This window comes from Haliotis rufescens, unplaced genomic scaffold (assembly GCF_023055435.1).
Source record: "Haliotis rufescens isolate VD_foot unplaced genomic scaffold, xgHalRufe1.0.p SCAF_1, whole genome shotgun sequence".
Taxonomy (NCBI): domain Eukaryota; kingdom Metazoa; phylum Mollusca; class Gastropoda; order Lepetellida; family Haliotidae; genus Haliotis; species Haliotis rufescens.
In genome coordinates, this window is record NW_025963779.1 from 12,508,903 (window position 1) to 12,527,997 (window position 19,095).

Here is a 19,095-nt window from a genome sequence, read left to right on the forward strand (position 1 = left end):
AAACATATTTCAGTTGGAACTACATGTATATTGGCTACTGTCACTGTCCGACTGACACATTACTTACCCTGTGACGTAATAAATATTAATGCCCGCATTCCAGGAAAACTCGTAATGTTTCGGTAATGTTTTTGAGAGAGGGAAAGCGATTTTGAAGCACAGAATTCAAGAATGACATTATATATTAAAGAGGTAAATATCCTGTATAAGGAATAAACACTATGTATTTAGCTCGCCAAGGCTCGCTAAATATCCAACAACGATTTTATGCATATATAATACAATAAATGAGACGAATCAGTTATTTTACTTAGTATACATTGCATTTCCCACTATACAAGCATCTGGTTAAACACCCCAATAAACTGCGAAAGGTCACCAACATCCTTACCAAACCATACAAAACCAAAACCGTGCATATTTACTAACGACTCTACATGTGATGCCTAGGCACATCTGCCAGAAGAATCAGTGGAATATAACACTGCTTTCGTCGGGCATATGAGGTAGCTAACACCAATACATTGTACCGTTTGCATTTAATATAATATTCAACATTAATACCGTGTCTGCCACACTCGGCTGGAGTTGCTTTCTTGGAGACATGTTTACCTATATCTAGTGCAAACTTACAGAAGTTAGTATGGAATATGTTAATCACTAGTCTATCCCGGAATCCCCAAATTTCAGCCCCAGAAAGTAATATTAGTTTTACCTTACTGTCAGACAATTTAATAGGAACACTTGCAGGCGTATTTGTGAATTCATATTGTAATATCTTTACAGAAAGTAGTGCTTTTTTTTGCTTTTGCTGATAAGGTCTCTGTACATTTCGTCCATGACAATCGTGTGGAGAAAATGACTCCTAGATAGTTGTAAAAATTGATAATGAAGGGAATTTATGGATGTCAACTTCTTTATTATGAGGAACACAATGAATGCCATGAGGCAGAGAGCATATAAGTGTACATAGAAGGACAACAAAATTAATAAGATAACAAAAGGTGGAAATTAGCAATGGAAGCCAACAGATGATTGGTGCTGATAGGTGATTAGACAATGGAAGCCAACACTTTACAGTAATTAGCAATAATAGGCAATGGCAATAGGCAATGGACAAACGGGGGGCCGGGGGTAATTAGCACTGATAGGTGACAGAATGGAAATAGCAATGGGCAAATGGAATGATGTTCTTATCTTTTTTTCCATCCATGAACTCCGTAGATAACCGCTGATCCGGACAACTAGTATCTCCCTTTTATCCATGTTAACCTGCAATCCCCATGTGGTACTGTAGTTATGTAAAACGTCTATTTTCCGATGACAGAATCGGCATGTATACATAGTTAATCTGCATACAATAATAATAGTAATTCTACAATGTCAGCTCCAACAAATATACGCCTCGAATCGGCGTATGGTAACGTAATTTGAAACTCAGAGAAAAGGTCTTAGTACACATCCTTGCCTGACTCCACTTAGATTCCCCGATTCATGTATCATGTATCAAATCCCCGATTGTCCTCACATCAGACAGGATCTTAGAGATACTAGTATCCTTCATCACATTAACTAATCGTTGAATATCAGTTTTCATTAATGCATGCCAGAGGAATTTTCTATAAATAGTCAAAGGCATTCCTAAAATCAACAAAGAGACAATAAAAACGAGAACCACTCTTTGATAAATATTTCTGAATGAAGCATTGCAATGTGAATATATTGTCATCTGTACAATAACCTTTTCTAAATTCTGCTTAAGCTACCAGGATCTATTCATATCTACTTCTAAGTTGAAGACGTTCACTGATAATTTTAATGAATACTTTTCCATAAATATCCATAAGTTAAATACCTCTATAATTGTTAACACACTTTATACTACCTTTCTTGTGGAGTGACACAATTATCCTTTTTGGCTCAATCTGATGGGAAGACAGCGAATTGCGTCCCTTGGGCACGCCAGAAACCTATTATTGTGGGTTCGAATCCCGGTTCGCCCCAATTATGTTTCAAGGTTTGTCAGCACCATACCCGTGCTCGTGGGTTTCACCGAAATGGTAAACGTCTGAGACCTGCATCACTTCGGGATTTCCTCCCACATTAAGCTGACGCGCCGTGATATAACTGGAATATTGTTAAAAGCGGCGTTAAACCCAACTCACTCACTCACTCACTCACTCTTCTCCGTAAAACTACATTTTCCTAAATGAAAAAGGAATAGAAATTGTCAAAATGTACATATATCCTGGCATTGTTTTTTCACCTAAATTGACATCGACAATGCAAGGCTCAAAATTATTTAGAAACTCAAGAGAGAAAAGCAGTCTTTTCAATCAAGAACTTCCAGAAACAATAAGTATACAAACATATGGCATACATCATAAATGTTATATTACCTTAAAATGTAAATTCGTTTCATTAATTAATATATAGGCATAGTTTGACCAATAATAGCAATTACTTTTAAGTTAATTTGCATATGATATATATTACAAAGTAACTGTGCTTCACATAAATTGGTTAAATGATATGTTATTGAAATTAACAACATGATATTTTGGTCATTCGTCTGATCAATGCTTCATTTTAACAATTTCATTGACAAAACCTACACCTGGTAACAGGAGAAAGAGCGGCACAGCCTAAAAGAGGAGTGGTGCCTTCCACGGTTTGTCCCCCCTTCGTGTCATGTACACATTTCTATACACAATTACATGATAATTTCTTAAGGAACTTCATCCGTCATGGGTCTTAAATTAAACAAAATTTAGATTTTGTTGGGTACAGGGTATTCATGGTCAAGTACCGTATTGATGTTTCATACACTTTTCTGGATTTCGAGTTATTTTGCAATTCATCGTTCTCATTTGGAGTCAAACGGACTGTAATTGTGTTTATCGTGGAAAAGAATTATAGCTTAAACTGGCATATTATGTCAATGAAATCAATGACGTAGCATTGGTGAAATCTCCTTACAAAATCATGTCTCAAGTGAATAATTATTGCTTACACACAAATCATGATCAGTTATATTGTGTGGTGTCAAATTGGGACATTTGATGTTTGTAACTAAACGAGTGAGTTGAGTTTTACGCCGCCTGTGACAATATTCTAGCCATATCACCAAAGAGGGTGACACATTCTACTCATGAGTATTCGGCATGACGGGCGAACGATTTAACCACTTAACGATTAGCGTTTTAATCTACATCATAACCGGATTTCATTGATCGTGATGTCAATATTACTTTTGTCAACCTATTCATACATTCAGTAGACCACGAGGCAAAATATCAATATGCTATGGTTAGGTAAGCGTCAATGTGATTTGAAAAAAAAAAATATAATTGAATTTTGCATTACAACAAAACGCTCGAATGTAAAGTGAACCGATTGCATCAAGTGAGAGATTGAAAAGGTGAGGTATGTTGTAATATCTGTGCTATGACACAGCACGACTATGTGTATCCCATAGCAACTGTATTTGAATAGCTATGTCAGATTGACATGTGTATCGTGTTGACAAAGCCCTTACTTCGTTCAAATAGGATTCACGTCATGGTCACGTCAACAGCCATAGTCCCAGCTTACCTGTACGTAAGGTGTACAGTGACGATATCATGAAGATAGGGACGAGGACATCGGGAACGATATTGACAAATATGAAGGAACACGTTTTGCTTGGATTATGTGTTATACTGTTTGGACCTCTGGTCAAAGGATCAGGTATGTAACATTGGTATATACTGTGATATGTATATATCTGTAAAATATTTTAGGTTTAAAGATACGCATGTAAATAACGACAGGTCAGGATCCGGGTTGTGTTAGTGATGTTATCGCTTAAGTGGTATTCGTGCATCAAATGAGCATGAATAATTAATCTGAAATGGTTTCAAGGGGCGAATTGTTTCACTGAGTGCTGTGTCAGACAACAAACAAAGATTTACGTTTTTATGGAAAAGTATGTGAGTGTGGTGGGTGCTACTGATAGGGTGCGAATTGATTTCCCTTTTCGCGAAAATCTGGTGTTCTCACTGTTTTTCTGTCATCCATTCATATAAGTTTTACAGCTAATTGGCTTTAGCGCCTAGTGGAATCTGTCTCGGACGGTAGTCGATACTGATTTTTCTATGGCGTTGAAGCTTGGAATTTCCATGTCAACATATATTCATCTTAACACCATAAAACGTGGTTACACGTTTGTTGGTTGTGGATAGTCTAATTACAAAGTGTGGTTATTAACATAATGTAATATAAATATATTAACACGGGAAAGGCTCTATATAGGAATATATTCACTTCATAAGATGATTTCACAGATTGTGTTGTGGATTGTTCATATTTGCTGACACCTATCACAAATTCTCACTGTCCACATCTACCGTGAATAGTGTATGAGTGAGTGAGGTCTTACACCGTTTTTTGCAATATTACATCAATATAATGGCGAGTGACACAAGAAATAGGCTTTACACATAGGCTGTGGAAAATAGAACCCGAAAATTAGTTAGTGAGTGAGTGAGTGATTGTGGTCTTACGCCGCTGCAACATTACATCAATATCATGGTGAGTGACACAAGAAATAGGCTTCACACCTTTTTCCCATGTGGGAAATCGAACCCGAGAATTAGTGAGTGAGTGAGTGTGGTCTTAAGCCGCTTTTTGCAATATTACATCAATATCATGGCGAGTGACACAGGCTTTGCACATTTTCCCCATGTGGGAAATCGAAACCGAGAATTAGGCGCGACTGGCAGACGCTTTAACCACTGGGATACCCCAAGGCGCTAGTTAAATACAGATAAATATGCACGTAAATAATAACATTCAATTTAAATCAGCTTAATTTATTTCTGCACGCGAGGCGAATGGCCTATATACACGAAAAACATGGTGTAACAACAGTGATGCATCAGGTATCACACAAGTGAAGAATCTATGACATACAACTCAGGTTCTGACTTAAATATAAATTCCGAGTATAAATCTACAACTATTTTGTAAAGAGTTCAACAGCAAATGTTGAACAGTCGTGTGTTCATAAGGATTGATCTCATGTGATCTCATCTCATTGAACATGTACAAGCTGAAGACGTTCTTATTTATTCGACTTTGGGGCTATTATTGACTTGTCCCACAGGGTGGTCGTCTGCATCATGAGTACACATCCGGTCTTTTGTACAGACCATATGACAGTCGATATATTTACTTTATCCAACACCAAGTTTGTGAGGAGCACGAAGAAGGTGTCGCATTCTTGTTTGCTTTGCGAAACTTAACCTCTCATATTATATATATTATGTATATATTTTGTTTATATTGTGTATAGTGTCTCATAATATAAGCCAATGTCTGGCTGGACGCACTCCATACACCTTTTGTCATATGTGCATTGATTTTATTGTACATGTTGTGCGTGTGAAACTTTAATAAACATTTTACTACCATTACTATAAAATCAATGTATTGATTGCAAGGGGACGCCTATTTGATCGTTTGTTGGAAGGAGCTGAGAGATCTAGAGAGACTGAATATTTAAGCAAAGGAGCTACCGGCCCAGTATATATATATATATATATATATATATATATATATATATATATATATATATGTGTGTGTGTAGTGAAGAACGAAGTGTGGTTTATTTCAAGATAAAACATTGTTTTCCATCAACAGCGACAATCGGTTCAGGGAGAAAACATCTAGGTAATCGACATGAGGGTTGTGGGAATATGTGGGAAATACCCAAATGTGCATAAAACGGATTCTTTTGAGCGAGTCAGCATTCTTTAAATACGGGTAAATATTTTTAAAGATTGTATATTTTTTCTTCATCCTTAAAGACACCGAACATAACGTTAATATCTCAAATAAGAAATGAACGAATGAATGGTTGTTGTTTCGCGTAAAATAAAACACTGCAGGGAGAATCAACAACTCGGGGCTCCGCCTTTCCTGTTTCATCCTCCCTGCAGTGTTTTATAATAAGATAAACAACTCACACTAATCGTTTATTTCTTAAAAAGTCACAACTTCTGATATAATACGATGTACTGAATGCCAGTCCTAAACTAAGCGTGATTAAATACGCACAGATGATGCTATACTGAAGTGTACACGTGTTTTAAAGACAGAAATACCAACTTGACAATAGCCTCGACAACATGAATATTCTGAGATGTACACAAGTGGACTAGTTTGGCTTGTGGGAAAAGCTAGGATAACACTTTGGTAAAATACATTTCCTCAATTTATCATCGACTAGACATTCCAGACAGAAACGGAATTCGGACTACTCTTTATCATTGAACCTTTTACCAACATCATTCATCATACTATTATAAGGGTAACGCTATTTTTCAGGGCATTATCATTCGCAGAAGCCCGAAAAAGGAGGGCAGTTGAAAAGACCGAGGGCTTCTGCAAATGATAATGCCCCGAGAAAGAGCATTACTGTTATTATAGGTAAATGGATGGAATTTGTTATCAAATAAAAAACAAACAATATCGGTTTTGAAAAAAATTACCGCAATCAACACCAATGTCACTGACCCACTTTTACAAATATGGAAACGTCATAGAACAAACCAGATGACGTCACTATTGAACGTGACGTCACCTATCCCTATCCTATGAAGTCACCTAACAACAGGCGTGATAATGGCCCGTCGTCAAGCAATATGAGGGCATTATCAAGTTACAGTGGCCCGCTGATTTCTGATAACATGCGAGCGGTTTAATGATAATTCTATCCATTTTAGATATAATAACTGAGGTCATAAGCAAAAACCACAAACATCTGTGTTGTCAATTTTATATTACCAGTTAAGAAATCATACAAGCCTTATCAGGTAATACTATTATGAAGTTTAACATTTCGAAATAAATTTTTTATTTGTAATTGATTATGCTTAAATTGTGTCACAAAGTTATTAGTATCACCAATCCTTTTCGATTCATATTTTTTTGCAAAAGTATAACTTTGAGGTAACATATAATACCCAACAGGTAATACACATTTCAACTTAATTGAAAACGAACATATTGTTTACGAAGACAGCTTCTCTTCCTGTAACATATAAAAGCGATACAATCTAAATTCGACCAGGTTCAGGTTTAGGGACTGCCAACATTTATTCGTTTAATACAGGAAGTACGGAACGTGTGATGTCGCATGTGTTTGGTGACGATTTCTAGGCAGTGGCGGTAACCCCGACTGCTTCGATGATGAGATTCAGATATAGCGACTAAGCGTTTTAACCCAGGCGTATCTTTTGCATACAAATGACAACGTTTATGAAACTGTTAGGGACATGTTTGGTGGCGAAAACTAATAAACACAATGCAAATGTTATTAAGTCACAGCACATGCATTTGATCACCAACTTATCAATCTTTCATTTCAGAATAAGCATTTAAGAAAAACATTTCACATGTCCTTTCACATGCTGGCGTCGAATTACCGTGAAATCTTGAAACCGACAGGTCACAAACACGCAATCCCTCTTGTCGTAATATGCCGACTCGTCTGCAGCATAAAAATCGGCTGTTCAGTCATACCCCAGTTCCAATGGTAATCACATTGTACCAGCAGGCTCTTTCCCAGGTAATCGACAGGTTATTGTAAACCACATCATAAATCAGGACTGTCATCATGCTTCTTGTAACCTGTCTGAGGCACAGAGAACGTAAACAACATCGTCGGCCATTGACAGTGTCAGTTACCGTGATATTTTGGTTCAAGTTCTGTCACATCCACGTTCGGGGAGGAGAGGCATTTATTTTGATTCTTTTGGTTATTTTCTGGAGCTAATTGCTAACTTACTAATACGACTTACACATGTAAATAAAAAGAAGAATGTAAAGTTCTTATGAATATTGAAAGGGCTTTGTCGCTTGTATTTGTTAATTACTCTTACAAATCACGCCCGTCAGGATCCAAGTCGTAAGAGGTGCCTTGGTGTATTAGCTGGCCATATACGTTGACTTGGTTGATGGCGTGTCATCGTACTCCGATGGCGTAGCTTGAATATCAGTCCATATTCGACTATTTACAAGCCACCGTCATATAGGTTAAATATGTGCCCAAAAGTATATATCAACAAATAATAACATATGACATCTCTGTTGATAAATGGCAAGGAGGCTATATATATATAGCCTCCTTGCCATTTATCAACAGAGATATATATATATATATATATATATATATATATATATATATATATATATATATATATATATATATATATATATATATATATATATATACCTGTACATATCGCGAACACACTATAATTGAAATGCCTAATGTACAATCAGAGACGATTTACCTGGTAAATTTAAATCTAGCATGTATTTCAATTAACAGTTTCTCGAGTTAACATGACATTGTAATATGCACAATACAATCTAATATACGTACACCTTGCGTTTCGCTTTTTGGTAAAAGATCATTGTATTAATAAATGCAAGCGACATAACCCTTTCCATATTCATAAGATATTTCTGCATAAAGCATAGTCGATTTTACGATTCCGACTATTTCGTGAGCATGTGTTCAGGAGTCACAAATAGCGATGATACAAGGTGTTCGCGAACAGGTGAACGTATCCTGCCCATCCGATGGCACCCGTCACAAACACACGCAAAAGCAAGTAAATTCGTCACCTGCAATAACACAGGAACATATGGTACACGTCAAACTAAAAAATTGAATCGAACATCATGTTTGTCACTGTAGCGTCAAATTTGGAAATGTCCTCCACATGGCTCCCATAAAGCGTTTTGAAAACTTTACTGAGGCCATGAATGTTGTAACATTAATCCTACAACTTTACAATTATATAATCCCATCAACATTGAATCACGTTTTTGCAGGTGTTTTAGACTTTGAAATCACATTTGTATTTCCATTTATATTTTTCAGATGCTTGTAACTTTACTCTCCTCATTTTGATATATCAGAAAATAAATTTATTTGACATGACAACAAATACCTTTTAGTCTTAACTGTAATCAAAACATAGGATAGAAATGAGATTAAAATACACAATATGAATGCGACATCCCCCTCCTCTCAAGCATCATTGAATTTATATCTAAAACAAAACAAAAGGAAAATCCTCACCTTAATCCAACCTTACATGTCGGCCTTTGACGCAGTCGCAAAGAACAAAGACAAGAGTTACTGTGATTGTTGTAACAACACATGGTTATCATTGCCATCAAAGAATCATTGGAGGGGTATGTATTTAAATGGCACATTACTCAATTAACGTGTTATGTATATATATATAGTAATGTGCCATATGGTATATACATATATACACACATTGATTAGATTAGATCAGCTCGCACACATATTAAAAACTCATGTGCCATTTACTGATTAGATAATTGATATATATATACGACCTACGGTTGTATGTACACACGTTTTAGGTCATTCATCTAACGCTCCCACGTTGGTTAAAATCTGCAAGCCCGGATTGAGTGTCATCGTCAGCTCCAGTAACTACATGACCCTCACTTTCCACACTGACAGTTCTGGAACAGACAGAGGGTTTAGTTTGCAGTATACAGCTGGTAACTACACCCTTTGTGCACCGAATGCGTACTTTCATTTGCCAACGTTTTAATAATTTCATGATGTGGTAACCTGGAATGTTAACAGATTTATTATGGAAACGTCTCCAAGATTTTGTTAGGTTAACTAGTAAGTTGGAGAGTATCACATCATATGTGTGTCTATCATTGGGTGAAACGAAGTTTAAATGTAATTGAAACTGAAATTGGACACATGAGTATTCTCCAGAAACTCGTGGAATGAATCTACTACACAATGGGACCTGAACCACCGTTCTTATTTTCAATTAAAGTGCCCGATATTGAAAATCTGAGTGCCACTACTCTCCGAGCGAACTATCTGACTTCTCCTGGCTATCCTATGAATTATCGAAGGTGAGTAGGAGTTTGCAGCATCTATCAAAGGAATGAACATAGAATATTATTTTAATAAATCCGTATGTCAACAGAATGGGTTCGACCAAGAGAGGCATGAAATATATGGGACTGTGTTTCTGGAAATTGTGTGTGTTGGGAACAATCAGTTTTTATATACTTTAGCTAACACACTATGCTAGAAATTTTCTAAGAAACACTTCCGGGTGTGACAGAAGATTGATGAGGAGATTTAATACATTGAGTATTGATCACGAGAATGATTTCTATCAATATATTGATGATAGATACAACTTGAAATGATATTTCGCTTTGTCTATACTCTATTAATGTACTCTCTTCATTCATCGGAAGAATGATTTACCACACGAAGGACAATTAATGGCTCTGAATGTGTGCTATGTTACAATCGTTTCAATATTTGGTTGTTTATGTTACTAGCGTTTCATCCAGCGACTGCCAATGGAGAATTTCAGCGCCGATCGGAACATTTGTGAAAGTTGAAGTTATGTTTCTGTCCACGAGTAGTTCAAGTCTTTGCATATATGACTATCTTCTGTTCATCGATGGTAAGTCTATTATTCATAACTCGGCGTGTGGTCAATTTTTTCTACCTCACTACAAAACATAACTTTTAACAGTAATAATTCATATGATAACATTCGTTTTGTTTGTTTCTTCTTTCTGTTCACTGATGGTGACTTTATGTCAATAAATGGAGATCTATATATTAGGCAATTAGATCCATAATGTCAGTTCCTATTAACCATAATGTAACATCACTCTCAGACACCGCATAAGTACACTTTTGCGTGGACTACACTACACTGATGCACAATGAACGTGTGACTAATCATTAATGACTATCAGCAATCCCCACATGCCTTCCTAATGAACTAAATGTTGACATGCAGAATGCATACGTTGACATTCATAGTCTAAAAGTTTTTTGGGTATGATCATGAGGATACATACTTTATTGTTCACGTGTCCTTGGCTATTATATTAGATCTATTCCATGATATTTGGACTATATATACATATTTTAGGTTCCTCGACTGACTCAACCCGGTTAGCTAAATTATGCAGGCCTACATCAAGGTACATTATCAGCACCAGTAACTACATGACCATCACCTTCCATACTGACGGTTTAGAAAGAAAATGGGCGTTTCGTTTGAAGTACACAGCTGGTAACTATAGACCTTTACATGCTATTATGCACGTGATTTACAAATATTTAACCTGGTTTTAAAGGTAAAGGTACCATTCAAGTCGACCAAACACTATCAAGGTCTACGATATTAAAATTAAAATGCAATACAGAGTGTTTCAAGCCACTTGTGCACCCTGCTGTGAGTCTTAAAACTACCTTTCCTATCTTTTTATGGCAAACAGTAAGCCAAAGTTGTGGAAGTACTCTAAGTGCCTCCTCAATCATCCCGAAGAATTTGACTTCTCCTGGCTATCCTTCAAATTATCCAAAGTAAGTAGACACATCAATGTGGGCCAGGGAGGAAAGTAATGGAGCAAGTCATGATCAATTAATCTTTTGTTGTATTCGAATCAGATTCATTGACTTCTTTTATTAAATACAAAATACAAACACTTCATCAAAAAGTTAAACCTCAGTTTGAAAAAAATAGATGTCCTTTAGTGTCGGGACTGATGAAATATCGGAGACATTATATTTGGTATCTTATCTTGATATGTGCATAGAAATTCAAAATGATGACAGCCTCTGTACCAGCCTGAAAGAGATGAGAGATGATTTCGATTTTCCCATCATGAATTTCCTCTTAGTGTCGATCAATGTACTATCAGCTCCGGGTTATGACGTTATCCTTTCTCGGTTTCCTAGGTACATTATATAGAGCATGTACATTTCATTAATATTTCATGGAAAGACACATTCTACAACTGAGTTTTTAATCAAGGTTAAACCATCAAAGGCCGCGTTAAGTCATTTCAGAAATGTTATGGTAGACATTCAGAGAAAATAACTTAATATAATACGTTAATTGTCAACATACACGATGCTATCCCATGATTTGATCTCCCCATGGAGTCTTACACACTTGCACTGGCACTTGATTGTTTTGATCCAAAAAATGTCATCACTGCCTTTTTGCCTTTTACGCCCTACGGAAACAATAATTATTCTAAAGCGTTTTAGTTCATTTTACAGTTTTAATAATTGTTCAGACAGATATACAAATTGTCACAATGGTCAGAAACATGTATCTATTGAATACATATCAAGAGAAACGGGCCTATAGACTTCATCTATGTCTGCAGTTTCCAAAAACAAATATGTCCTTTAATCTCTTATATGAAAAGTGAATTTGTATCAGCTAACACAGCAAGGATTATAAATGTCACACAGATTGTTCTTGGCCGGCATAACGTCTCAGTTTGCTTCAGTACAGCAGCAAGACTATTTGTTTTCAAATGTGCTTTCTTTGTTGAAGTTAAGTTTTGGCAAGCACATTGTGTTGAAACACCTTCGTTCCTCAGTCCACATAAATATTGCAGGGGAGTGATTTGTTTGTACATGTTTTTGTTTTTAGCAACATAGACTGCCAATGGACACTAAGGGCACCGATCGGACGAAATGTCAAAGTCGATGTTCTCTTTCTTGCTATGGAAAGTTCAAGGTCATGTTCAAATGATTACCTTATGTTCAATGATGGTAAGTTCATTATTGGAATCAGGGCAATGTAATATAGGTAGCAGTTTATGTACATACTTGCATATACACTCTTCAAAAAAAGAAACGCACAGGTAGATTTTTAGTAAATCTATTGTACAAGTCGATATTTTTAATTCAATTTCATAGATACAAATATGAACTTTTTGATAGTCACATGTTGTCGTTGTACAAAGGCAGTGAAAACTGTTCATTTTCATGTCACATAAGGCCACAAGGTTGCGCTGAACTCAGTATCTCGTGTTACCGAGATATTTCATTTGTCGGTCAAAATTCGCGAAAGGTCGTTCTGACATGACCCGTAATGGGATGTCCTCAGATCTTTGTTTAGCGGTAGCGAAAACTAAGATCTGATTTTAATGAGATTGTGTGGCGCTATTCCGATCGGCATTTTCGACAAATTATTGGCTTATGCTTGCCTTTTTATAGCCATTACCACGAGTTACGATTGCCATAACTTGCACGTGCATTTTGCTTTACTGTTGTCCTCCATGAGTGTGAAAACAATGTCATTTAAGACATTGCAAATCGGGAATGGCTGCGTTTTCACGCACTGTTTGTCGAATATCACACCACCAACATTTTCCAATAACATATATCCAATTTATATACCGGATTATTTGTGCAGTCAGGTTCAATGAACAACATACTACATGTGCGTTTCTTTTTTTGAAGAGAGTATATGCATATTTGGATGAATACATAGTTTTGACAGAGTTTGACGTGACTGATCTTTTTTAAATGTAGGTGTTGTTGATTGTGTATCAGGTTTAGCAACTACTTTACGCAATGTGCTTTGCAGTGGAGCTGAATCTTTCTTTTTATTTTTAACAATACCAGTAGAATGAAATAATACTTGTGTGGTATACTCATGTTGTTACACTCGATCATTTTCATTATTGGTAACACAAAACGTTCGTTCGATACTCTGTTTTAGGTACTTCGTCCAATGCTCGTCGGCTTAAAAGAATATGTCACAAAATTTCTGACAGCATCATCAGCTCCGGTAGATACTTGACCATCTCATTTCACACAGACATCAATCTTTGGGACAAGGGGTTCAGATTGTTGTATACAGCTGGTACCTTTGGTATGTATGTGGTGTGTTGGCAGACAGTGTTTTAGGGAAATTAATCAAGACAGGTATTTTGCTCACGACATGTACGCATATTGTGACTTCATGTTGCTACCAGCCTTCTCCTCAACACACACATGCACACATACACACACACACGCGCACAGAAAGAGAGAGAGACACACACACACTCACACAGAACATACTCGTGAGTGTGGAAATACTACTTTATTCTTTTACATGAGATCAATGGCTACATATACAGTAACAACACATCCTTTCAACACATAAATACACACCCACCATAACACACGCGTACGTGTGTAAATAATAAATACTTTAGGTAAGATAACTTTGAAAGACAAACATTATTTGGCTAAATACATTTATGGGATGATTGTGCCTCTCATTTTGGTGTTGGCAGTCTTTAGATATCAGACTGCATGTGTCAGATGTTACCTTTATAGTTCCAGAGATATGTCTTACTGATCACATGAATATTTGATATAAACGTGCTTCCTTCTGTGGAACATAAGCCAAAGCTCCACTAGCAACATGGATTTCAAAAGACAAAGAACATAAGGCTGTTCATCGAATTTGAAGGACAAAGTTTAGAACATGTGAATGTTGTGTTGTCTTAACTACTGACGCTTTTTCTTTGGGCTAACAGACAGCATCAAACCCGTATCGCCCCTCGCACTGTGCGGCGGCAGGTTATAACGAGTGCATTATTCTCTTTTCCTTGTATTTCAGGACCACACAGAAGTATAGTTGTCAACTATTATGAAACATCATATGTACAATCCCCGAATTTTCCCTTAAATTATCCAATGTAAGTACAATTTAAATTTTGCAAGAGCAGCCTATTTACTACTTCAGATATCATGGTGCTGTTCAAGGATATATGGATAATTATGATAAACATTAGACCACATACAAGTACTGACAATATTTGTTATCAGATGCAACTTACACTACGTGATATGAAGATGGCATGAAAGTAATATCAAATAGATCATTGACATATAACATATAATTCTTTCGGCTCTGTAATTACCATTCAGACTTTTAATAAATATTGGTGTGTTTGAATAGTAGATTTCATCAGATTGTGTATGCTTGCTCGTGATAACTTGCGATGCCCTGTTGTTGTTCATCTCTCCACCATAGCAATGCAGAGCAAACATGGACCATCTCCACCAATTCTGACGGATATGTGATTTCTCTTGAAACGAGAGATTTCAACATTCAATACGATGACAGCTGTATGTTCGACTTTGTGCAACTTTACGACGGTAATTGTTTAGCGAAAATTAGCAAAAGGACTGTTAAATGCATGAACGGAACATAGTCATTCAGCATTTTCGTAAATTGTAGAAAGCAAATTCAGTGGCTCCTAACTAGCCAGTGTTCTGAAATGGAGCAACTATTAAATTATCAATTCCTGATTTATGGCAAACATGATAAAAAGGGCAAAAGCAACTGATCAAACAAACTTCAGTTGTAATGTAGATTCTTCTTTCTGTTTATTTAATACATAAAGAGAAGGAATAGTTTTGATCATGAAGATTGGTTTATATCACGAATCATTTACTGTTTACAATCCGACAAAGTTCCTGATAGAACGTTTGAACTTGTTAAGGTTCGGATGCATCTGCAGTTTCATTTGGCCGATGGTGTGGTACCAGGGGTCCCATCAAAGAAAGTTCTGGAGCGAGCATGTTTGTGAAGTTCCAATCTGATAATTTACAGTCTTACGGTGGATTCAAGTTAGCTTTCTCTGCTAAGAAACCATCAAAGAGTAAGTGTTTAACATAAGCTTTGAATCTGATATATACATGAATAGCATGCATTCCGTTGCAACAATCTGGAAACCAGCAAGTCACGAAGAATGTTAGCTTGAGCTCTGCAATCATTTTATGGTGTTTCCAACTCCATTAATTCATCTTCACCTTCATCATCTACAAAGATGCATTTAAGAAGGTGTTTTTCTTTACAACGGACATTTACCTGAAAGGAAATCTATCTAATATTACTAATACTTGATTTATAGTGTGATGAATATGCTAATGAACTTTTTGTTCTGTCGACATATTCTCGCAAAAAGTGTGCCTTTGCATTGCAGATCGTCAGGCCACAAATGTTGGAGGCATTGTAGGGGGGGGTTTTGGTGCAATAACGTTGGTGTTTATCCTGATCTGTTGCTGTGCCTCATATAACCGAAAGAAGTCACAGTCACTAAGGAATCGCAACGTGGTTAATAACGGGTCGTACCCCAACAGCATATACTCGATATCTCCTACTGGACATCTTGGACATGCATCCACTCAGCGAGTCATGTATACACCATCGCTTACCTATCCTACAACACAGTCACTCATGTATACACCTCCTCGTGCTATTCCTCCCAGTCAGCCGACCGTGTATACACCACCTCCTGCTTATAATGAAGTCGTAACTGATGCTCCTCCTCTGTATAGTGATGTTATCAATACATTCACGAATGATCCATCTGCATATCAAGTGGTAGATAACCCCTCGTGCCATCTCTGAGTATTTCACTATTTTAAGACATTTTTTATGTGATCTCTGTCTATCAAGTAAACCCAAATAATTCTCGAAAATTACATGATGCTTTATGAAATACTCAAGAAACGCTCGTGCGGAAAGAAATGGTAGATATATTATAATATTGTTACCTGAAATTGCAATTTATACTTGTGATTGTTATAACGGTTCTAACTTAATAATATCTGCTTTTTCAATCTAATCAGATCTGGTCGTCTTAGGTCGTCTCTGTGTGTAGAGTGGCTTCGAATCCCGATTCACCCTGATAATATGTTCCTTATTTGTCAGCACCCAGAGTCAGGATTACTATATTGGGTATATATAAACACATTGTTTGTGTTTCATTGATATAACGGGTCTTATGTTTTCATATGTGTAAAATAAATTATTTTATACATTGATGCAGTGTTTGTAATTTATTATTTATGGTATTTATGTGATGGGTATCGAAGCATTATTGCATGAAATCTGAATTTACATGATTTTAACATGAAGTTATCTGCCTACACAGAAATATGGCCAGAAAATATGTCTGTGTCTTTAATCAATAGAATACATCAACCTCACACAGTCGACAATGACCCACTCGGGAGCCAATATGATTGCCATTGTGAAACAGGGCCAACTGTTGCAGCTCCACTGAGTGTGAGTCACGATATGTCTGAAATATTGCCGTTGTGACTTTAAATATTAAATATTAACTCACACACACACACTGAGTGTGAGGTGGAGTTATTGTATCATTTGGGGTTCTTGTCTCTCAGTGAAGCAGTAATGTGCCACTGGACACAATGGTGTCAGATCTTGTACGGTAGTGTCGGTACAGGGGTCACTGTAATCAATTTGTTTATGCAAAGCAGCTCTCTCAATGTTCAGCCTCATCAGTGTTTAGAGATATTGGTTGGTGTGGAGAAATAGTAAATATCTTTCTTGCATCTTTTGAAGTGATAGGTTTGTGTATTTCTCCTTGACAACTGGGTGGTACAGCCCAACCTTCCATTGTGTGAGTGCTTGCCTTGCAGTTGCCTCATGGTAGACACTCCATTCCATCCTCTGTCAAGTCTGTTGTGTCCATGTCGGCCAGCATCATCCTTAGCTATGTATACATAGTTCATCCATCCACACCCAGACGTAGGAAATGTATTTTTTAAGACTAGTACAGAGGACTAGTGTAAACCTTGTTTCACTGGTCCCGAGAGTTTAAAACTAGTCCTGAGTGAACAAGACAAAAATGTTTACTGTGTTTATATTTTCTGGCAGTTTTAGTCATTTCCAATTTGTAGCTAAATAGAAGCATTGTGAACTGGTTCAGAGTTATAGCCCTCAAAAGTTACTGCTAAATAGTCAAAGAAGACTACCATTATTCAATGTCCGAAATAATTGCCTGCCCGCCTGCCGCCTGCCCGTGGCTGGTAACTTTTCTGACGGGCTGCATGAAATTTTCCTCCACCTGCCCAACTATCTGGCAGATAATATACTACTTACGTATTCAGTTTTATTATAACTCCTTGAAGATTCTCCAGTAAATGCTTGCTTTATTTCAGCTGAATCAAGACATGACTTGTCTCCTAGTTTTTGCGATTTTTTACAATATTTATGATGCCCAAAAGCAGGCAGGTAGCTTTAAGGATGAGGCAAACAAAACTTATGGATCACTTGCCTGATTGTCTTGTTGGGTTTTAAAATTATTTCGAACACTGCCATCATTTAATTTCACTTGTCCTCATCACAATTTAGTTGTCTCAGACTAGCACACTAGTGTGAATTTCGAAGGCTGCACACATACATGTGCCAAATAATAGGACATGTTACAAGTGCCATAATGTGCATACGTCTGATTTTCTTAGTCATAACGGCAAAATATCATTTGGATTTACCATATAAACTCCAAGTTGATAAATTGTGACTGGTTACAAACTGTTTTTGATTTATATGGTTTACAAATAATTTCCTAAACATTTTAGCTTGAATATTTCGAAATAAGATTAAACATGAACTAGTGCAGTTAAAATTGTAATCTTTTATTTTACAAAATGTTATTTGATTTGGTTGGTTTTGTGGGAAAAAATATGTTATAGCTGTGTAAAGTGCAGGATTTCACAGTACTGTTTATAAATTTGTGTGTTTACTTCTGTGCGAGGCAGCGTTGGATTCTTTGTCATTTGTTTGCAATAGAGAGAGATTATACATAAAATGCAAATGCTGAAAGGTTATTAAGACCTGTAATTACATTTTTCTAGAATAACAAAAAAGTAGAACTTTCCAGCAAACAACTACAATTTTCTCATTTTGTGGATTGTGGCTTTTGACACCATAAACGAAAAACTTAGGAATGTGTTTAATGACAACATTCTTTAAAGGTGGTGGGGTAGCCTAGTGGTTAAAGCGTTCGTTCGTCAAGGAAAGGTTCAATTCTCCACATTGGTATAATGTGTGAAGCCCATTTCTGTTGTCCCACACCGTGATATTGCTGGAATATTGCTAAAAGAGGCATACAACCATAATCACTAACTCAGTCAGTGTGCTTTAGGCAGGTGAGATACAGTCTATGGTTTTACTTTGCGGAGTGTATGCTTGACATACGGGTTAATGGATGAAGATATTGTCTGCTCAGTTGTCACACCCGGTGAAGCTATTCCCTTTATCACTGCCCCACCTGTTGTACCTACGACCTTCGAGTCACAGGGAATAACTATATATAACTAATTACTACGTACTGGACACACCCAGTATCACAATCACCTGTATACCAGATACACCCACTGTAACAATG

At 36.7% G+C, this 19,095-nt stretch overlaps 1 protein-coding gene across 2 annotated transcripts; it reads left to right on the forward strand.

Annotated features, from left to right (window-relative positions):
* Positions 1-2,111: 2,111 nt before the first annotated feature.
* Positions 2,112-16,721, forward strand: LOC124148013 (tolloid-like protein 2). Of its 2 annotated transcripts, XM_046518942.2 has the most exons (12): positions 2,112-3,729; positions 9,451-9,594; positions 9,888-9,969; positions 10,411-10,538; positions 11,019-11,162; positions 11,368-11,455; positions 12,540-12,661; positions 13,617-13,769; positions 14,508-14,586; positions 14,925-15,049; positions 15,397-15,555; positions 15,880-16,721. In XM_046518942.2, exons 1-12 carry the CDS (start codon positions 3,624-3,626, stop codon positions 16,305-16,307), a joined length of 1,758 nt encoding a protein of 585 aa, XP_046374898.1. In that variant the 5' UTR covers positions 2,112-3,623; the 3' UTR covers positions 16,308-16,721. The 2 variants fall into 2 exon arrangements, with proteins under 2 accessions (XP_046374898.1, XP_046374905.1); XM_046518949.2 differs by lacking the exon at positions 9,451-9,594 and having other exon boundaries at positions 2,113-3,729.
* The last annotated feature ends 2,374 nt before the right edge of the window (positions 16,722-19,095 follow it).